Genomic DNA, 22,783 nt, shown 5'->3' on the forward strand with positions numbered 1-22,783 from the left:
ACAGTTTGTACACCAGTTTCTCAAAGACTGTTCTAGAAAAGTCAGCTTGTTCAACCTCATATAAGAAGAAGGTCAAGTATGGAAAATTAAGAGTAACAAAACTGTATTGTAAAAATAAGAATGTCTGTAGCATGTAGTGGTTAGTTGTAAACAACTGAAAGAAAGAAAAAAACTCCCTAGAAGTTATATAATAGTCCAAGCTAGTCCTAGCTACTATATTTTTGTAGCAGATGTGTTTTCTACCACAGCCTTGATTCTTACTACTTTGTATTTTCAAAATAACTTAGAATAATAATGAGTAGCCTACCAGCAGCCAACTCAAAAACATATGGAAAAAGAAAAGCACCCACAGCCACCATTACAGTGGTGCGGAGAAACTCTCCGCAGCAGCCAATTTGTTGTGTTTGGTCCTTCTCCTTCTTAGCGATCCCAATCAGGCAAAGTTCCTGGCTATATTCAGCTCATTAGGAATGGAAGTTCTCCAATGCAGACTTGGGTTTCACTGAAAAAAAAGTGGTGATTTTTTTCCCCTTCGTAATCTATCCACTCTGCAGAGTCCTTGTAGCATCAAGCTGCAGCAAAAGGAAGCGGAAAAATACTCCATCCAGGTGTGAAATGATTCATAGGCGGCACCTGAGCTCTTCAAAGGATTCTGTCAGCGCTGTCCTCAATCAATACTTAAGCCTGAATCATAGCCGAGTGGGCTGTGATTTTATCTCATCTGTCAGATGTGAGAAGCTGGCTGTTTGTTCTTGAGTTAACCTGTTTCATCTTTGCTGACACAATATCGCAACTGACTGCACATTTTTGATCACTTTGAATGCCACTCAGTGTACAGAAAAATAAACCAAGCCATGCCCCTTGGTAATCCACAGGGTGTAGCAATGGCAGAAACAGCAGCCATCTTGTACACTAGACTCTGCCCAGAAGCGCTGACCTGAAAGGAAGAGGGAAATGTAAATAAGTAAAGACAATCATTAGAATCATGTAAATCTTCTCACAGCTTCAGACTGCCTCGGATAAGGATCCTGTGAAACAGGTTTGTGTTACTACAGATTTTCAAGCTCAGAGTCTTTGTCTGTCCATCTTGCCACCCTGTGTAACAGGGAGTGTCTGTGCACCGATATGAGTAACTCTCCCTTTCTGTCCTCTCCCCAAATTAACTGTGATTAATCAGATGGAATTGTTACATCCCCTTGTGATATCCCAGGAAAAACCAACAAGGCCTGAGGATAATCCTTAGGGTTGTGGTGTACGGTTGTCTCTCTGTGGTGCTGCAGAGCAGATCAGAAGAGTTGGGATGTTATATCCATGGGTACCTTTAAGTGTTAATGTACCAGCTACCTGCAACAGTGACAAGAACACCTGACTAACGGTCAGTGCCCTGGTATGTCAGTCATTTTAAGACTGAAGTGGAAGTATGGCTTAGGGGTGATAACACAGACTATTCATACACCTGCTTAATTCTGTGCCTCCATCTATTCACCTGATTAGTTTTCTCTGCTGCCAACTTAAAAAAAGTTGATTAGCAAAGCACAAGCTAAAACACTGTCATAATGTTTTTTGTATCCTTCCACAATTAGTAAAATGAAAGAGTTGTTGAGGCTATATTCAACCAGCAGTAGAAGAAAAGCCAAAACAAGATTTTGCTTAAATCTTCCTAGCCTGGACTCTGCTGGTTTCGTGAATGCATGATGTTGGTGGAAACCTCATCCCTGTTTGAAAGGCTGAGTCCATAAAGCAATGCAATAGCTGCAGAAACATCTGCTTGGAAATCAGAGTGCTCTGTATAGTACTTGTGAGGAAGTAGATATTTATTTGAAGTTCAGAAAGTATTTTTTCCTACACTGAATAACACAAGAAATTAAGATACAAAATTACTTATTTTAATTCTAGTCCCCTAAGGGAGAGAAGGCTTGAGAGTGTTTAAGATAAAGACTGATTGTTCTTGTTTTTCCAAGAGTCCCAGATTAGAGAGGTGATTTACACTGATGCTGTGCCCCATCTATTGAAACATGTAGTGGGCCATTTAGTTTTAACTGTTTGATGCTTTCTGTGTATCCCATTCTCTTTATTTATTGATGTGGGTACCTCTGACACAAACCTTAATGTCTTCCATCTATCCTTTTCAATGTGATTCTCAGGACTTTCACTCTCATAGGAAGCCAAGAAAAGTGCTGCAATCAGAAGCAAATACAATATGTTAGGCCTACTGGCATTTTAAAATTTGTTCTCCCTGCAAAGTGCACTGAAGTTAAATGAAGCAGACTTACATTATCTATCCTTCGGATTAGGGCTCCAGAATCCCATTAGGAAGTATAGCCTTGCTTATAATTACATCCAAACAATACTAACAGTGCAGGAGAACAAAGACTACCCTGGGGGGGGTGGGGGTGGGCGGGGAACCAACTAGGAAAACCTAAAAAGAACAAGAGTAGAAGAAAACACTCTAAAGAAAAGACTGAGCCCAGGGACATGGTGCTTTGTAGGCAACCAGCACAGTTCCCATTTTCTTTCTCAAGCAGCACCCTTAATGTAAAGCATCCTGAAAGTCCATGTAAGTACACTTCAGATATTTACAGGGATCACATACCAAATCATTTTTTAAATTCCATTTCAGAGAAAAGGGTAATGTCAATTCTCACAGACCATGTGCACATAAAAAGAAAAAATGTTTATTTTCTCATTTGTAAGGGGAAAGAATTTTTTACTTGCCAGACAGAGATGTCTCAGGACAAAGTCTTTCTTTACTGTGAGGAAGCAACAACTCAACATGGAGGGAGACTAAGCTGTCGTCAGTGACACCAGACCTGCAGGAAGTCTAGAGCTCCTTACCATCATCACTGAAGACTGGGACAGTGAGCAAGTATTGCAGAATCTTCTGATCCCTTTCAAAAGGACACTCCACTTGCTTCCACATCATAAATTCACTGACTTGTTTTGCCAATTCCCAAAATTTCTGTCAGAATAGAAAAGAAACAGAAGACGTGCTATATACTGAACATTACTATTTACCCTGACTTTTTTTTAGAAAGAGATAGAGAGATCTCGGTTTCAAATACAAGGCTTGGATTCTCCCTGGCTTTTAAGCTAGAATTGAACGTGATCTGACTCAACGACTCAGCTTCTAACTTTTGCATTTGTTTCGAACTGGGATGACTTCCTGCTCCTTCACCCTGGTAAAATTGTTGTTATTTATGAATATAACTAGTAGATCATTATCTGTGCTCAGTTTCTTTTCAAGGAGCTGATAACACTACTTATGCCCAACTTTTCACTTTGATGACGCTCATGCTAGTTTGTTTCACAGTGAAATGTTTAGTAATTTTCACATCAAAAGTCCCTAGATGCTTAATACTAACATTTCCAAATCCAGATGTTCCATTTCAGTTAGTTAATCTGAAATGCTCAATTTTCTTGCTGGAAATCTATGCTGAAAATATTCTCCATTAGTGTGTTGATGCCATTCATTGGTAAACTCTTTCAATTAAAATTTAACATGCCTCAAGTGCACGTGGATTCCTTGAGTAAAACGACATTCCAGGTCATGACATTGTCTAGCTTTAGATCCAGGCTAATTCAGGCCAATGACTACAAAGGAAATGTACTGCAATTTTCTGTGAGTAACCCAGGCTTCTTGAAAGCTGAAAGCACCAGAAAACAAATCATTGGGTAATCCACACTGTCAGATAACAAGTGTGAAATCGGAGGCAGAACTACTGAAAGACAAGGGACTCAAAACTCCTTCACTGCTGCTCTGTCACGTTTCTTCAGAGACAATCTGTGACTTACATGTATGAAAATACTGCACATATATCTTGACAAAGGATGAATTCGCCTTTTACATGTGGAATTCAAAAAGAAGCTCTTAAAGACTGATTTGAATGATTTTGTTGTTAAGTATAATAAACCTGTGAGTTACAGAATGACAGAATGTTAGGGGTTGGGAGGGACCTTGCACAATCATCTAGCCCAACCCCGCTGCCAGAGCAGGACCACCTAGATTAGATCACACAGAAACGCATCCAGGTGGGCTTTGAATGTCTCCACAGAAGGAGACTCCACAAACTCTCTGGGCAGCCTGTTCCAGGGCTCTGCCACCCTCACAGTGAAAAAGTTTTCCCTTATGTTAATACGGAACCTCAATTTGAGTTGAAATGTTTAGATGAATTTGAGCACTGGGAAAAAGTTCTGATGTTTTTGCCCACTAAAATTTGTGAATATCGGAAGGGTTTCTATAAACATTCCATCTTCAATAAAACTGCTTTTTCCTGAATGCCTCCCAGCTCCTGTAACAGAAGTAACAGACACACTCAGATTCCAGTCTAATTTTCCGCTCCCAGAATCCAATGGAAGCTGAACCACAATCTGTTTCCGTTTTCTGTTAAAGGAGCTGACACTGTATCAATACCCTACTCAGTGCTCTACTTACTTCAAAATTGACATGACCATTCGGAAGACGACTGGCACAACCCTCATTGAGGAAGTAAATATCTTTGATCAAGAGGCTGAAGAAAGGTATTACGATCTAAGGAAAGAATTATTTCACTATTAAAATGATTTTTCTTTCATTATTATATTTATATTCATTATTATTTATTTCATTATTCATAATTATGTCATTATTAAAATTCATTAATAAAACATTATTTTCAGTCTGGTCCTCAATCAAAACATAGCACCCTACAAAGAAAAATGAAAGGAAATCAAGCGGTAGAAAAGGTGAGCAAAACACCAAAGGACTAAGATCTGTATGATATCTCTCTCACTACATAAAATTTTTGCATCCACTACATTTTAAAACACATGATGTTTCTCTGTTAAGAAAGTCCTCCCTTGGATGGTAAGCTAATCCCTGTAGTTTTATTGCCAGCTTTGTGCCAAACTGTTTCCATTACCCTGAACACTTCTTGGCATGTAGCTCCCTCAAAGTCACAATTAAAGTACCTGTTGGCACTCCAGTGCTTGTCAACTGTGGCTATGAGGCTTGTGTCCTGGTTTGGGCTAAACCAGAACTAATTCTGTTTTAGTGCTTTAACTTTTCAGTTAAGTCTCCTCTAACTAACGGCGGCACTTTCTGAAACAGCAGCCTGTTTTTCCAGACAGTGACTGCTCCCAGCAGTGATAAGGCCTGGTGTTTACAGTTCGTACCAAGGAATGGGATGCAGAGAGGCCCTTGCTTATACTTGTTCTTATAGCGACCAAGGTCACTGCTAAATCTTGTACTCCATGCTGGGGTGCCAGGAGTGAAAAGGGTCGCAAGCACAAAAAAGGTCGCACCTGCAGGGAGGAGGGAACTGGACAGGTGACCCAAACCTGACCAACAGAGTATTCCATCCCATATACATCATATTCAGTACAAAGCTGAGAGATCACGAGGGTCGGTCTCTCTTCTTCGATGGCCGACATCTGAGGAGGACTCTGTCTGTTCTTCTGGTGTCGATCCCGATCCGTGCATCCCTGAATCCAGTGCCGGAGTCCAGCTCCTGCATCCCATCCCTGTCTGCTGCTGAGTCCAGCCTGGGACTGCCCCAGTGCCAGCCCTGCAGCGTGGTGGTGATGTATCATCATCAGGGTGGGGGGAGTTGGGTTTGGTATTGGTTTTGGATCTAGTTGTATATATTTGTACATATTGTATATCTTTCATTATTTCCTTATTCTTATCTTTTCTTTTATTGTTATTGTTTCATTAAAGTTGTTTTAGTTTTGTTTTCCAAACCGTAAAGTCTCTCTCCCTTGTTCTCTCTCCTCTTCCCTTTTTGGGAGGTGAGAGGGGTTAATAGAGAGTGTCTGTCATTCGTTAGTGGACAGCTCAGCCTCAACCCGTGACAGGCTTGTTTAGAACAACAATATTTCTAACCAATATCATTTCTATGTCATATCCCTCTTGTTTTCACTTTCTCATTCTTCCTTGCAGATTCCAGAACATAAGAGCTCAGAGGTGTCTGCTTCTTACATTTAATTCCTGCAGGCTATCTCCTAACGCAGCTCTCCCTCTTGACAGGGACTTGCTTGGTAAATGAGGGGAGATACATGATAAAGCACAGCATGGAAAATTTGGGTCTAGCAGCACAAATGGCCTTTGAACTACAAATTCCTGAGCTCATGCAAGAAATTGAACCTTGTCACTGACTGGCTCAAAACAAAGCATTTCCTGTCAACTGAACAAATCAAAGTATTTTTCTTTGGAGAACGCTGGAACATTCTTAAAATTACTCTATTTTAATTTGCATCCTACAAAAATTTTCACAGCTGCATATCCTTGTTGCAACTGGGGATAAAATCAATATTATTTCCATGGAAGTCTTAAACTCACCATTTGAAGTCTTAAAACTCACTTTTCTCTGAAAAGAAGTAAGCAACTTACATTTAAACTTCTGGTACTTTGAATAGTATGTGAACAGATCCTTACGACTCAGGAAAAAATCCCTGTTTTTATTTACAAGTATATAACAACAGTATAGACCAGCAGACTTCACATGGATTTGCTTCATCCCGCCTGGTAGTTCATTCTGAGAACCAAGACCAGGTTTATTAAACACAGCATGAAGTCCTGATGAGCAACTGCTTCTAAGTGGGGAGCAGCTAACAAGGTATTTGGCTCCTTTCCACAAGAACTACAACTGAGACTCTGCATTAATGCATGACTAAATCCAGTTTATTTCTCAAAAGCTAATTTACTTTAAAGAGTAAAGAAAGATGCCACCTCTATTAACGCATAGTTCATAGCACTCTTGATTTTGGAAGGTGGATTTTAACCCACTCCATTACAGAAACACCTGATTCATGTCACTATTTCCACTAAAAAACTCCAGAGTATATTTGAAGCTCATCTGAAGACTACACACAGGAAGGGGACTCCAAATAGTCTCGACAGAAGCTTTGTCTAAATTTGACTTTTACAATACCTTTTCTGAGTAAATTTTAAAGCTTTTCCACCCTAAACCATAAACCACTTGAGCACAAGTAGCAGGTATGATAAGAAATTACTAGCAACGGCATGCCAGTCCTTAGCCTTTCTGTCGGGGATAGCCTGGCTGAGGAAGATGAAATCGGCCTCAACAGCGTCCTAGTATACCCGTGAGAAGATGAAAGAAGTAGATGAAGAATGTTGTAAACAGGTTTGAGGAGGTGATAAAAGACTGAGCAAGGAGAGACTGAACAAGTGAATACCACAGAGCAGAAATTTGGAAAGAGAACAGTAGATGAAGTGGGAAGTACAGTTGGAGCTCCAGCCGGTCAGTATGTGAATAGAGGCGAATGGACAGAGCTATTGAGCGAATCATTATAACAGCCTTAGTTCATGAACCGGTGGACAGATAAGAAAGGTTATAAAGGGGAATGCTTTTTCTGCTGCGCCAGCTCGGCCATCTTGGCTTTTTGTAACTTAATAAAGGCTGCCTTCTTACATATATTTTTGTCAGTGTCGGTCCCTACCGCAACACCTTTCCATCTCTATTACTGGTTTGCAAGATAAAATTCTCTGTCAAAAAAGAAATCAGCTGAAGCAATATATCTATTTTATTTAAATAATCAAAGCAATCACTTAATGCTTTCAGCTTTCAGTCAGCACCAAATTGAACTGGCAGCCCTAAGATGGTAATTTTCATTGAGCCACCCGGTTTCTTCAAATATTCCATTTACTTTCTTGGTAGCTTACAGGCAATACGTAGACATTCCCAGTAAAGAGGGATTCAGTTTTGAGGCTTTTTATTCTTGTTAAAAGCCCATCAGGGGTAGAGTTGCTGAGAATCAGAATCCCAAAACAAAAGTTTACCATATAACTTAACAAACACATTTCATTTTTGCCCACTGCCAAGCCATTTGTAAACATACCTTCTCTCTGTTGCTATGAGCTGTCAAGGACCTCTGAGCAGCTCCACGCAGAGCAGTTCGGTAATTATAAAAATTGCTAGAAGGGTCCATCTGATGCTACAAGGCATGGGAAAATGTAAATAATGAGCCAGTGTCATCACCACAGGCAACTCCTTTTCACTTGAGTAACTATTTTAAAAAGCAAGAGGTCTGCTGAACAGCACCACAACTACGGACTTTTAGAGGACTGAAGTATCTCTTTATCTATTTATTTAATCAGAAGAGAACCTTGTTTTAAAAAATGTTCATTCAGCACCACAAGGGATCCTATACAAGTCAGGGGCAGGAAAGCAAAGGCAGGCTTCATGGATCTTCTTTCTCTCTCCACAAAGGTAGCTCAGCTTTAATTCAAAAGCCAAAACGAGGAAACTAAGACAACAATGAGTCTGGGCACTAATATTCTGCTCTTCCTATTATGCAGGTTTTTCAGAGCTGATTCAGTTGCGATGACAAAGTGAGATTAGACACCTAAAGCTGTTAGTGCCCCCACCTCACTGCTCCAAGACTGACTGCTGCACCTCAATGACTAAGATGACTGCATGGCTCCCAAAGCACATCCTTAACCAACAAAGCCCAGCCTGCATAATAAAGTTGAATGAAATAGTGCTGTAATCTCAAGAGCAATTTCCTGAGCTGTGCAGCCACATTTGACACAAAGAAGGGTATTTCCCACCCAAAAGTGGAGGAAGAGTGAGGTGGCTACAGCCACCCAGTTTTAATTTGTTGTCATAACACAAGTCAAATCTTCTGATGTTAATAATAAACATTTCATGCTTGCATCAGGCATAAAACATTACATTATCTTTAACTTATTAATAAATAACTGAATTAACTTATTGCCATTTACAGCAGAATAATTAATTTGTTGGTAAATTATCTGTTGGGTAGATCACAAACTCATACACTGCTGCACCTACATGATCTTTGACAAAGGTCTCTACTACCTGAAGGTAATCGGCAATCAATTAGTTCAAGACAAACTTCTCTGAAAGAGCAAGGCAGCAACCTTACAGTTCAACTTGATTTTCAAAGGCAGAACTGCATTAGGTCAATCCACACCATCCCTCTCAAATTCAAGAAATTGCCTACATTTTTATTATTTTTTTTTAATATTCTTAGGAGGTGGGTTTGGAAATTTAAAAAAAATTACTTCATTTCCTTCTTCCAAATAAAAAGAGCACAAGTGAGCTGAACAACTCTTATTACATCTGCTAGAGTTTCCATTAAGAGCACAAACATACTAAATTGAACATGTCATAATGAAGCCGAAATCACATTTTAGAGCAGTTAAATTAAGAAGTAAAGTGCTATTAACAGCCCTGTGTCCAAATATTGGTCAAACTTACCTCAAGAATATCAAATTTGGCTGTCTTCACTTTTGCCCAAGTTTTCTTCAACCGAGAAACAGGACTCATGTTCATGCCGGCTTGATATAAGGGAGAAATTGTTGGAGTATTTAAAAAAAAAAGTCTTTCAAGTAGCTAAGGCTAGTATTTCTAAAGCAAAGGTGCTATTAACAGCAAGAAATATATTCCACAAAGCTACTCAGAAATCAGACTCATCACTTTCTTGAAATTCCAACATTGAAAACAACTTTGGAAACAAAAATCCACATCTCACACAACGAAAACTCTAAAAAAATGCTCTGACATTATTTAATGTGTTTTTGAATGAATATACAGTAGAAAAGTGCAAATAAGTTCTCAACACTGTATCTTACATATTTCATTGAAAACTACACTTATCTATGAATTTTCCACATTTAAAATTAAAATATATTCCAAATATTTTCCTATCAGATATAAAAAGGTGTGGAATTTTTAAACCACTAGGATACTTACAGTGTGCTAGAAACAATGGAAGATATCAATCCTCCATATTACAGGAGTGTTTTTATTCCAATTTAGCACTGAAGTTGGTTTTAAAGTGGGGTTTCAGATCTCTGAACAGTTGCAATGAACACTTTGTTTTTCCGTAACTTACAGTATGGCAGCAAATAATTTCTTACACACATAACACTACAATAATTTTGAGCAATTCTCCATCACTTCCCCTCCTAACTTCACATTGCTGTGCGTGCTAAGCAGCAGACTTTTGTATAAACCATCGTCCTTCCTTTATCTGGATTCAAAGGGTGACAAAAAGTCTCAGGACACATACTTACAAATAATAGCCATTAAGGAGTTAAAGTTGCCAATGTTAAAACATTCCCGTGCCACATCAACAAAATATTCTATCACTCTTGCTCTGTGCTTCTTCTTCAGAGGCTGCAAAAGATGCCATTGGAGTGTTACGCTCAGCAGGAAACAGAACACACTGACCCATCCCCAAAAGAAACAACACGCTTGTTAAAAGTCTTTTATAACTGTACTGCAATTTCACACTATGCTTTACATGTAGAGCAAGCCACACTATTAAGTTCAAAAGTCCTCAGGACAGCACAGACAACCCAGATACCAGGCAGGTAGAGAGCAAGGGCAATAGGTAAAGAGGCTCTGCCAGGAAGAAGGGTACAAAGAACAGTAAGGCAGAGAAGCGGGGTCATGATGGTCAGCACAGAGGAGAGAAAATATGCCTCCATTCACAAGGGGCATTCACAGGACAGAAGGGCAGGCGCTCCTGTGCCAAGAAGGGCTAACCCAGCAAAACATCATCATTGTGTCACATGAACAAGGCTGAGGCATAAGTACGATGCTGAAAAGACAGAACTAACTTCCTCTTCAGCCCTGCACTGTCTTCATTCACACATGAAAAAGGCATACTGAAGGGCACCAAACATGAAAAGCCTTCACAGTTTTAGAAAACTAGACTAAACAAAACATTTTAACAGAAAAAGTCCTTGCTCACCACACAGATTTCTGTTGCAACCAAATAACTGAGCCTGTTAAACCATTCCACATAGGCTTCCAGATTCCGGGTCTTCTTTTGATCTCCATAGCAGCTCTGCAGACAAAAGAAAAATAGTAACTTATAGTTGTCTACTTTCTTCATCTTTTCCCTGAGAGAGACCTTTTGACTTTCTGCCTTGCCATCTCCAAACACTGTTGAGTAACCAGGAATAAACTCAACCACCCAAAGAGACAAAAAGCTTAGAGAGAAAGCAGAAGTGATAGTATTTGAGTGTGCATAACTTCTTTCTGAGCTGTTGGCTCAGTAAAGCACTCAAGCAGGCATGTGGAATCCATTGCCTGCTGTAAGTCCCACCAGGATGCTTTAAGGACTTAGTATAGACTTATGCAAACAATCAAAGCTAAGTATCTGTTTAAAGCTTCCTTGAATATGAGCACTGTTTCAGTATTCATTCTTGTCCCACTAACATAGTAGAGACAACATTATGCCCTCTGCAAGTCCAGAAGGAAAACAGAAACCAGCCCACTCAACTGGCACATTATGTTCAGTTGTTGACTCCAAATTAATATACTTCATCCTAAACGTGGGACATCAGCTCTACCATTTTGATTGGATCCTCCCTTTCCTAACCAGTGCTATTTGTTCTGTGGTGTCTTGGAACAATTCCCACACCATATCTCAGGGTTGTCTAAAAAGGAGTAGACAGCAGTTTTAGCGATCTCTACCTAGGAAAAAAAAAAAAGAGACCATCTGAACATCAAATTGTAAACTTGAGTCATTCTATTCCGTTTGTCAGTTTTAGGGAGGACAGTAATTAAAGTTTTAACTGCCTGACTTTGGCACAGTTTATTTACAGAGCGTAAGTAATCTTGAAAGCAGCACTCAAGGAGACTACAACTCTGGCACGGTTAGCTAAAAACACTGCATGAGCTCACTGGCCCCTTTTTGTGATGTGTGCTTTACCTGCAAATTTCCCCACTTGCCAGTTTGCTGCAAAGAATTCAGTTTACTAGAAGGAAGAACAGATGTTGAAAATGAGTAACAAAAAGCCAAAGTTAATCTCAAGTTTTTCCAGCTGTAGACCACATAGGTGGCTTGGAGAAAACACTCAAAGGATTAAGTTCTCCCTTAGCTTAAATAGAAAATACAGCAAATGTGTTTTTAAGTCAAATTTCTTGTCTGAGTTCTGGAGCTCCAGGAGTTGTCCTGCAGTAAGAAAAAACACCAACAAAATTTTTAAGAGGAATATCAAAACATTTTCACTATAAAGCTTCTTTCTGCTGGTCCTCATTTATACCTGGACCTCACTTCCAGCTCATGGGGCACCTGAGCTCCAGGCTGTTAAATGCTGCATTTCAAAGCTGCTCCAGATCTGCTCCAATTACCTTGTCATTATCCAAAGGATCCTTTTGCACAAATGCCTGGACAAATTCTTCTGGTCCAATATGACTGAGTCTCTCCTAAATAAAGCACATAAGCAGACAAGTCATATCCTATGTTAACCTGCATTTAAAAAGAGGGGAAGGATGAAATCATACTTGAAGTATAACAACTCACAAGCTCTATGCGAGTCAACTGCTGAGCTAACATGTAGGGATCATTGCAGACTGTGATTATGTCCCTCTGGATAGACTGGGGCTTGGTCTTTAGAACTGTGAGGCAATCTGTGGACGTGGCATTAATTTTTGCAAGTACTTCCTCATACTGGCTAACAGTGGCGAGCTTCCAAATCAGGTTCTGGAGGAGCTGTTGTACATTCTTCCGATACATCTGTCATGACATGAAACAATTGGGAGACATTTTCAAAATGTGAGAAGATAGTATTAAAGTCTGCATGACACCAAAATAGATTGATGCTGATACCTGTATTTGTTGTTGACCTAAGATACCCTCTAATAGGCGAATTTCTAATATTGGTATTTCATCAGCCCAAAAGGAATGCAGTCAAGGACTTAAACACTGATTGTCTCACAGATTCAGGACTGACCTGGTTAGCGCAATGAACAGCAGAAAAGACGTGCACAATCCACTGCATGAAAAGTACCACCAATTACAGAACAAAACACAAGAAAGGAAAATACTCCATCTTCTCCTGCTTAAGACCACAGAAAAAACAATATATGGCCATTCAGCGATGGAAAAAGGACATGTTTTTCCTTTGAGTAAATCAAGACAAGTTTCACTGAAGTCAGAGTTAAAACTTGCAGTAAATCTGAGAAAAAGGAGAAGACAATAAAACCATCTTTCTTTTCTTTCACCTTGTAGGCCTTTCCATGTGGCAATTTTAAGCTAACTGGAGTGACAAAGTTAAGTTAGGAGTAGGACTTGACTCTTGAGTACATAGATCTGTGTAACTGACCCCAAGGTGGTTACTCTTCCAAATCTGGGATGCTAAAGCCATTAGAGTGAAACCTAAGTGTCTGAAAAAGGGATCATCCAAAACCTATGGGCAGCACAGTATAGTGTGATCAGTCCAAGGCAGGAATGTTTCCTTTACTCTAATGAATTTGTCATTCCCTCCAAAGCTACCATTTATATGGATTTCCAAATTTACTCAAATGCAACAGCACTGTCTTGAGTCAGATTGATTCTTGAAGTCGGCTGTGTTCAATCAAGGCTGAATTTGTCTTGTACCTTGGTAAATAATTGCTTTCTGCTTAGATGTATTTTGATTATCTAGACAAATACACCATAATTTTTCACTAGGGTGGGGAGAGAACAGGGGGATTTCAAGCTTTTAAAGAAAAGGATCTACATTTTCCTCAGGAAGAAACAGAAGTATTACTTCAAGTGCTGTGCTTCCATAAAGAGGTGTTAGGTGACACACATACAGACTTGCTTCACTTACCCATTCCCTTCCAAATTCTTTAAAATTTCATGTAAGAGAACATTTTTCTTGCTCAACTGGTAATCAACTGAGAATGAAAAAAACATCTAAAATACTCAGGATGAATTCTGACTACTGATGGAAATCACGTAATAATCAGTGGGTTAAGCTTCAAAGCAAAAAAATAAACCTTGCCTAAATTTGGGTTCATGTCAACTCAGAACTGACAACAAAATCTGGGGGAAAACTGGTGAAGACACAAAGCTGAACAACCTAATGCTGGTCAATTTGTTTCTGTAGCTGGAAAACCCCAAAGAAAAGGCAAACTGGCACAGAAAACCTCTAAACCAGAACAAGAAATCAGGGTAATAAGACAACATCTGATATAACAGCAGTTCAACGTAACAAACATCCCTCTGTCCAGTCATGAGGCAAAAAGGCAGCAAAGCAAAAGGAAATGAGTTTCTTCTCACACCTCACAGATGTACGTGAGCCAACAAAACCAACATCCCTCTGCTCTTTTGAGCCTCAGTCTCCTCTTGAGCAAAGAGGCATTTTGTGTGAGAATAAGTACGTACTGTACTTTGCACTATAACAGTTATTTATTTGCTGCTGGACCATTATTTAATCTCATGCATTTTTTTAATACCATATATATAGATACGTATTTAACAACACACCAGTGAACTCAGCAAAAGACAAACTCAACTTGGGGATAACAACACACATTTAATAAAAAACAACCACCACCATTAAGGACAATGAGAGATACAACCAGGTCTTAAATACAACACACCTCCCCACCCCCAACCCCTCCGGTCTTCCCGGGCTCAGCTCTGCTCCCTCTTCCCCCCCACCAGCGCAGGGGGCAGGGAATGGGGGTCACAGCCCGGCCGGCACAAGGTGTCCCCGCTGCTCCTTCCCCCTCAGGGAGAGGGGCCCTCGCAGCCCTCCCCTGCCCCACCGCGGGGTCCCTCTCCCGGCAGACATTCCTCCTCCCGCTGCCCCAACGCGAGTCCTTCCCGCGGGGCCGCAGCTCCCCAGAACCCCCCAGCGCGGGTCCCTCCCGGGGCTGCCGCCCTCCCACCGACGGGCGGCTCCAGCGCGGCCGCAGTCGCGGCTGCTCCGGGCCCGGTCCCTGCTCCTCCGGCCCGGGGCCCTCCGCGGGCTGCAGGGCGACCTCTGGGCCACCGCTGGGCTCCAGGGGCTGCAGGGGCTCAGCCGCCACCCCCCCGCGGGCCGCAGGGGAACCCCTGCCCCGGCACAGCTCCCCCTCTCCTGCCTCACTGACCGGGGTGTCCGCAGGGATGTCTCTCTCCCACCCCCCTTCTCTCTGCCGCTCACCAACCCAGACAGACAAAACGACAGCAGACAATCCACAGGTTCTTTCACTCTTAAATAGTTATTCGCAGAGGCGCCATTGGCCTGGCCTTGGCCAGAGGCGGGTCCGAAATTGGAGCCGGGGGAGCTTCTGGAAGCCTCTTACAGGAGCTCCCTCCGTAGCCCACTCCCCCGATACCAAAACCGCGGGAAAACCCCGCCAGACACCAGATCACCACACCTAGCGAAACCCAGGACAATCGTGCAAAAAAAAAGAAAAAAAAAAAAGTCAGTGCAATGCTGGGATGCACATGAAAAGACATCAGGATACAGGACATGGCTTTGGTCTGACTGCATACACTCATCGTTTCACAGAAAAAGCCTCTAATAAATGTTTATATGGAACTAAACAGTAAATGGGAGGCAAAGGTTTCAAAAGACGTATCTTGATATGAAGGTCAGTTAAGTGGTAAAAGGGACCAGGACAATCTAGAAGTATCTTATGAGTATGATGACCTCTCAGGACACAGAGGGGGAATAAGTGGAAGGAATGGAATTAAATTGAGGGAGAAGGAGGGGGGGAATAAACCTACCAAAGTTTTTCCAAAGACCTTTTTTGATGGAGCAATATGTTAGCGTGGTGAACAATTTTAGTTGGCACTCTTACTGATAGCTCTTAACAGTACTGGCGCATAATAATTTGGGAAGTGAAATATGAAGCTACAAGTAGAAGAGCTGTAGTGAACAGGAATAGGAAGCATTGCTTCTTTTGTATCCTTCAAGGTAATGACTCACACAATCTGTAGACAAGCAAGGTCAAGGAAGTTGCCATTTATTGTTCGAAGCAGTTCACAGTAACACAAGTCAACTTACTTCAGTGCTTGCTTTCCCTTTTTCTTTCTAAAGGAAACCTCAAAGTCAAAAAAAAGCTAAAAGCTAGAGCTAGAAAAGATTTATAGCTCACTGACAGAGTAAGATGGTTCCCTACAACTCATTTTCTATCAGTTTCTACATCTGCCTTTCCCCTCAATAGATGATTTCACTGTTTAAACCATCTGTATTTCCAGAAACTTCACTGTAGACAACCCTTCCCTGTTGCCATTTCACTTTTGCATCCAACTCAACTTCCCCCAGGCTAAACAGCTCATTCTCTCTTTTTGTGCGGGTGGGTGTGAGTCCTCAATCTTACCACTTTTCCTTGAACTGAACTTCAGTTTCCTATCTTCCTATTAAGAGTACAGAGAAACAAAGCAACAGTGCAGGAGCACTGTACAGGGAAAGGTGCCTCCTGGCATCCCCACAAGGAAGGCAAACCTATGGCCTCTCCACAGTCTAAAGCCTCCTGTAGTTATCTTGCAGCAGCTCTAAGCTTGCTCATCAAATTTGGTATCATTTTCATTTGTATTCCATACTGCATCTCACTCTCTTGTCCCATCCATTTTAGTCCCTCCCCACTTTCACGACATCAAAATGTTTATTTCAGCTTTCAAATTCGGCTTAGGTTTGTTCTCTTCCATCCTTGTTTACAGTCTCTCAAGATCTTTCCAGGCCTTTGTCAGCACTTGCAACTCCTCCCAGTAAAGCTTACCTACATGCTTGTTAACATGTCGTTTGCTACCTCATCCATATCATTATTCAAAAGCTTACATAAGGAACACCAGCCCTCAAGGAACGTTAGAAGCATGATGCCATTTAGCAATTTCTCTTTGCATTTATAGTTCTTCCAAATGCCACGCCAGTGTCTTTTGTAATCTTAGTATTATGCCAGTTACGCAGGATCTGCTTATTGAAACCTTGTTAATTGCCTTTCCACTAATTGTGTATAAGCCTTGGCTTTTTGATGAGTTTATTTCAATACTTACAAGACAAGCATGAGTTAAGCATCAAAATATTTCATAATATCTCCATGAAACTTTACTTCCATCTGAGAACTAGGACTTAGAAAAAGGTCAAGTCATTTCCTCATGTGCTCCATCCAGAGGAAGGAATATGACAGACTTCCTCTGAGTCCATATCTGATGCTTTAAGCTCAAGATAATTCTTCCTGGTCCAGTTTTCTTTCAGAAACTTTTTCCAAAACCTGCTATAATTTTTCCATTGACATACAGAGGCCTGATTCCAACACATCTTACTCACAGAAATAGAAGAAATCATCAACATTGGTAGGAATTTCTCAGATATGCAAGGCTTCCCAGTGTCTTATCTAGCTTCTTCCAAGCAGAATCACTAAAATGAAAAATACTACCACCACCAAGTTGTGTCTGTCTGCACAATATGCAATTATGTTACGGGTTTAGGGATGGAGCGAACATTGCCTGCACTTTGAAAAGGATCTGCTTATGCTGCATGTTTCTTCCTAGGCCTAGGTGCCAGACAGAACTTTTGGCCTACCAGCACCTTAGTAATGTTAGCTTAGCCACCCAGAGCCGTACCATGTTATTAACAACAACTAACTTGCAATATCAAAGCATTAAAGCAATGCTTTTTTATCCAATAACTTTGTGTACAGACATCTTACCTCATCACCACTGGCTACTCTTTGTGACAACTCCTTTAAGTTCCTCATCATTCTTTCATCTCGGAAATCATAAAGAAACGTCTCTGTCCATTCAGTCAACAACTGCAGGATTTTGGGTGCAATTTTTTGTATCCGGTTCTATTTGAAAATGGTAAAAAGGAATGTTATATCTAACAGCAATACAGCACATATCTAACCCAAAGGAAACAGAACTCTCTTCTGTAGGATACTGTGGAGCATAACTGTATGAATGTCAGTTTAATTTTTAAGCTTAATTTAATTCAGCATTGGATTACAGGCCAGAGCCAATACGCATTGATGCCAAAAAGAGACTCTCATTAGCTTAACTGACCTGGAAATTAGGTCCCAGGTAGGTGGAAATCTTAGAATGATTCCGCTCATTATCACAAGTGCCTCAGTGCAAGACATCTATTAGCGTTTCCATAACTTACGGCTAACTTTCAGCAATGAAAGTGATAAACTCCAGTTCTGCCAAGACTTATGCACGCACTATACCTTACAGTGAGAAAGCAGTGGAATTATTCAAGTATCTTAATTTAATTTGTGTCATTTTCTACTGGGGTGGAGGTTCTATCTAAATGTCCACATTCTCCCTCTTTCAACTCTAAGCATGATACATAAAAAAATCATGTATTCTCATGCAAAGTGGCCAACAACCTAAACCACTCTGCAAAGACTGTAGTTGAGAGTGTAGCTTAAGCATGGCAACAGGTCTGTGTAATTGCCACTGACGTTCTTAATTCATCGTTATGTCTTTCCAACATTTTGGCATTATACCTCAAGATGTTCGAAACCCTGAAACAAAAGCAACCACTGCAGGGCAGTGCAGGATATGTCATTAACAGCAAGCACGTTTGTTTCTGGCCCATGTATTGGTAAAACAAACAGTGCAGCAGCAGCAACAGTCTTCACAGAGAACAGGTTGAGAAGTGTGGAAATTTACTATGACTGTCAGGGAATAAAGGGTCAAATTCTAGTTGCTTATATCGGGTTTTCAGTCTGTTTAATCCCATTGAGGGCTCTCTTGAGTGGGAACATTATGCTATGGGCAGGGTAGAGACATTTGACTGGAACTAACAGGAGTCCCTGAGAATGAAGGATTTTACCTTGTCCAGACCAGGCTCACTTAGTCTCTGCTGCTCAATGCACAGATGGCAGACTTTGGCCATGAGCTCATATGGATGCATGAACAGGCGTGAACTGAGAAGGAAGGTGAAGATGTATGTCCTCTGCAAACAAGAGGAAGACAGAGAAAGGGATAAATTACCACCAGTTTTATATTTTCTAAAACTGCGTTCCTAAGAAACTGGTTCTAATACTTTACTATCTGCAGAAGGAAACTCTGGATGTGGCTGTGCCAAGAGCTATTACTACAGCAGTAAGCATTTAATTTAACACTTGTCATTGCTACAGAATCAATATTATAAATTCGTGCTTGTGCCAAGTTATGCAAGATTTAACCAAAACAAGGCAGGGCAGGGCTGGTTTCGCTCTCCTATTGCACACAGCCTGTTCCTGCACAAGCTCAGTTCCTGAAACTACTCAGAGTAAAATTTCAATCTTCTCTTGCTCTACAGTAAACCTTTGTGAGAGCCATTACCAGATTACATAACTCCTTCTAGCTCAACAATGGAATAAAATTCATGCTGCAAGTCCAAACCACATAGAATATCAACAGAGAAAACCTGTCTGCTTCCACATTGCTAGTGAAAGTAAATAGTCTTCAGAAAAAGAACAAAATAAAATGCCAGTTGACCAGATTGTTGAGTTGATTCAATTTTACCACATGCACTATCTTTAATACGCTGTGTTTGCCTGTCTGACCTCAGTAAACTACATACTATGACCTTGTACTTCCTTTAAGAATCCTCAAATACTGCTCATTTCTCATAGCATTGCTTGTCTCCTGGCTGAAAGCAGAGGCAACTACATAGCTTAGTTTTACAGAATAAAAATTAGTAACTCATTCCGAGGTTACAAGAACAGGCTCCTTATTTTGCTTTAATTTTCCATATATCATGATTTGAACTCATTGTGAGACGTATATTCAAAATATCCACTCCACTCCCCACATTGCCAATAGTTAAGTATCTATGGCACCCACAAGAAAGATTCTACAATGTTCCAGTTCTAGGGACTTGGAATAAATCATCACGTCTGACCAACTGGTGTCTAAATTGCTACATGTTTAAATTTTACATTAAGCGTTAATGGATGAGCAGTAGCTTAAGCACAGTCCTGTACTGCCGTTAACTCTGCCCCAAGTTAAAAAAGGTCCTACCCTGGAAACGTGAATAGATCTATGACAATAACAGAAGCTGAATATAAGTGAAGTTATGTCTTCAACAGAAGCCTTTCAACAAGCATTCAGTCTTCTTTTCTAAGTATTATATAAAATGTCTCAATGCACGGATGCATCTAGACAGGCCAGAAATTTTCAGATGACAAATGTCCTGCTCTAATATCCGGCCTCTGCTGATTCCAAACAGCGTGGTACTAGTTCAATACTTCAGTTGCTAATTGCAAGGTACACGTGAGCCTCAGATAAGCAATGGGAAATATGCATTAAAAACTGTTTTTAAACTACATACATTCATCCTGTCATGCCAGTTGTCGTGCCTTTCTCCTCAGCTTGTTTGACAGATTTTCAAGGGCCAATATACATACAGTCCATCAAACAGTAAGCCACACGATGTACTTACTTTATAAATGAGTCACCAGGGTTGTGCACCTCACAACAGGAGTAATAAATTAGACTTCCTACGTTAAGTGAGTTGCTGCACGCTGCACTCATGAGGCACATGTTTATCCTATCATTGCTAATCAGTCACTTGGACACCCTCCTAGGCAATTTGATGTGACACATTCTGCTTTTGCACATGTTAAAGTTCCCCTTTACGAGATGCATCAGGCCTAGCCATATAGTTAGCTGGGTGTAGAGACTTACATCAGGATAGTAATCTACATTGGGTACCAAGTGCTGGATCAGAGCTTCCAAAGACCCCGAAAGGAGGTTGTTATCATGGTAATAAAGCCCTCCACAGTTGTCCTCTTTTGACAGATACAGGTTCCTGTTGTAGCCACTGCTGTCAAACATAGCTGCAAAGGGATGGGTCTGTGGCATCCTTTCCTGAGGAGACACACAAAAGAGATATGGGATAATTACCAGAAGGTGCAACGTAAGAGGCTTCCTACACTCCAGAGATAGTACTGCACTAGGAATAAAAACCAGTGTCACACACTGGGTTGCCTGCACACAGCAGTGAAACTTGTACTGTCTTCCAGCCCATGCAGATTTCTCAGGAAAGGGCCAGCACAGGCTCTCATCACTGCCTGTCTGTCAGAATTGCCAGACACTTCTTTTATATCTTGCTGTTTCTTCATTAAATGACAGATAAGGGGTCAAGGTTAAGAGTTAGGAGTGTACAAGAATCCTGACAGGTTTTGGGAATTCAAACTTTCTGTAAAGCTTTTGGAGATGTGGCATTGGTCATTGACAACTTTGGGCAAGTCCTGTCCATAGCTAGCGTGTTCAGGCTGTCACAGGCTGACACAGACCCAGTCTGTGCAGAGGGAGAGAGACTGAAGTGAAGCCCTGAAGAGGTTATGTGTGAGGACAGTCTCCTTATGTGACACAAAATCCATGTAACTGCAATTAAAAGCTCCAATTTCCCAACTCCCCCCTGGTAAATCAGTGCTGGGTTTTTCCAATCACACTGTATGACAGGTGTGACCCAGGCTACAGCCTGACACTTCAGCACATCTGTCTCCAACTGCTCCCTAAGTGGCTCCACAGAAATTTGGAAAAATACGCCCGTGAGTAGTCGCTTACCAACGTTGTCCAAGTTCACCAATGATATCAAAGATATAGCAGAGTCAGAGATCTGTTAAACCTTCTCTCCAAACTCTGTGACCATGTGAAAAATCCAGCCCTCTGTTTTCCAGCTTTAGAATTTCTTAATATTTAAGGAAAAATAAAGCAATTACTCATCAGTCTGCCTCTCAGTGCCTGTGGAATAAAAATGTCTTACCAAGGAAAAAATCAGCCAATGCTTCAGGCTATTCAGTTATCCAGAGTAGTGGGTGGGCAGCAAGGGGGCTATGACCACCCAAGAGCTCTTTTGGTGACCCAGTATGTGACAATGACAAAAGATAAAATATTTCTGATTACTTGAGAGTTGAGTTATACCCTCCTTCCCCCTCCCCTGCCTTCTGAGAGTAGCAGTTCTTGTCAGTTTAAGGAACCTGGGTTTTATAGCCTTGACTGCAAGATAAGTTAGTGCTCAGTTTTAACCACAAATATGTGCTGGTTTTAACTCTACTACAGTAGTCACTGGGCTGTGAGTGCTAATGGGCCAGCCACATTCAGGGAGCAGATAGATTAAATGCAAAAAGGTATTTCACATAGTTTTCCATCCTCCCCACAACTGGGAGGCAAGGGAGATCAAATAGAGAAGATAATATCCACAGGCTGCAGTGCTCTTGTATTGACAGAGTATGTGTGTGTGCCTGAGAAAAGCATAAACATCTCTGAGCCATCATTGTAAGTGTGGATGCCGTCGCTTTTCTCTCCATTGCATCAAATCCTATTTGGGAAAAGGCTCTTTAAAGCTGCAGACCTCAGTGAAGTGCCGGTCTGTGAAGGCACCCCATTTTGAGAAAAACTAGCAATGATGACAGCCCAGAGATAAATAGCATGCTGCCATCTGTGTGCTCCCTAACTCACAACAAAGCACTTCTCAGAGTGAGCTCAGTCAAGATGAGACACTATTAAGTTATTAGCTAGATTCCTGGGGACCTGAAGCACCACACAGAGCCACAGACTTGCTTCTGCTGGCAGCATGTCCGGACAACGGAGGCATTCAAACCAGCACAAGACTGAGGGATTCAGTAAGTAATCAGTAACAGAAAGCCAAAAACGGTTTCAAAGACAGAGAGGGACAGTGAAGAGAGACTCCCAGACTACATGACCCGTGCTAATCCCACCTTGTGAGATGCCAAAAGATATCTGCATCAAAATGGGGAAGAGTGAGGAGTCTCCATGTCTGAAAAGTGATATTAATCACTCTGTGCAGGTGTTCAACCAGCAATTAAATTCCATCTAGCCCAATGAACTGGGAGAAAAGAATAAAGTAAACACATGTGCTGCAGCATAGGAGCATGAGATGCAGGACTGAAGAAAACGAGGTTCCCATACAAGAGAGATCAAATCATTGGGCAGGTCAGGTGCAACCCAACCATGCTCTGCAACAATAAAGCATTGTGATGCATAAAGACTCTTGGTCTGTCCGGCTCTTCGCAAGGCTGGCAAAGTTTAAGAAACAAAATGTTACTAAGAAGCTGACAGAAACCTGCAGCATTTCCTAGGCTTT

The 22,783-nt window shown here is 41.1% G+C and overlaps 1 protein-coding gene across 3 annotated transcripts; it reads right to left on the reverse strand.

Moving 5' to 3' along the window:
• Positions 1-912: 912 nt before the first annotated feature.
• Positions 913-20,547, reverse strand: RASGEF1B (RasGEF domain family member 1B). Of its 3 annotated transcripts, XM_086463935.1 has the most exons (14): positions 20,359-20,535; positions 18,518-18,640; positions 17,391-17,528; positions 16,953-16,955; positions 12,283-12,495; positions 12,111-12,185; positions 10,723-10,818; positions 10,040-10,142; positions 9,222-9,301; positions 7,837-7,932; positions 4,433-4,528; positions 2,836-2,959; positions 2,105-2,177; positions 913-937 (listed from the first exon to the last, which is right to left on the reverse strand). In XM_086463935.1, the coding sequence occupies exons 1-14, from the start codon at positions 20,533-20,535 to the stop codon at positions 913-915; spliced, it is 1,422 nt and encodes a 473-aa protein (XP_086320061.1). The 3 variants fall into 3 exon arrangements, with proteins under 3 accessions (XP_086320061.1, XP_086320063.1, XP_086320062.1); XM_086463937.1 differs by lacking the exon at positions 16,953-16,955 and having other exon boundaries at positions 20,359-20,547; XM_086463936.1 differs by lacking the exons at positions 16,953-16,955; positions 18,518-18,640.
• Positions 20,548-22,783: the final 2,236 nt, after the last annotated feature.

This window comes from Leptosomus discolor, chromosome 4 (genome assembly GCF_034619465.1).
Source record: "Leptosomus discolor isolate bLepDis1 chromosome 4, bLepDis1.hap2, whole genome shotgun sequence".
NCBI lineage: Eukaryota > Metazoa > Chordata > Aves > Leptosomiformes > Leptosomidae > Leptosomus > Leptosomus discolor.

Bases quoted from the DNA above. Each gene is read 5' to 3' on its own strand.
- RASGEF1B (XM_086463935.1), bottom strand. From the start codon at position 20,535: ATGCCACAGACCCATCCCTTTGCAGCTATGTTTGACAGCAGTGGCTAC. The intron at 7,933-9,221 runs GTAAGTTTGACC...CATGCCTTGTAG, and splicing joins CCAAATTTGATATTCTTGAG to CATCAGATGGACCCTTCTAG. The intron at 2,960-4,432 runs GTAAGTAGAGCA...CTATTCTGACAG, and splicing joins ATGGTCATGTCAATTTTGAA to AAATTTTGGGAATTGGCAAA.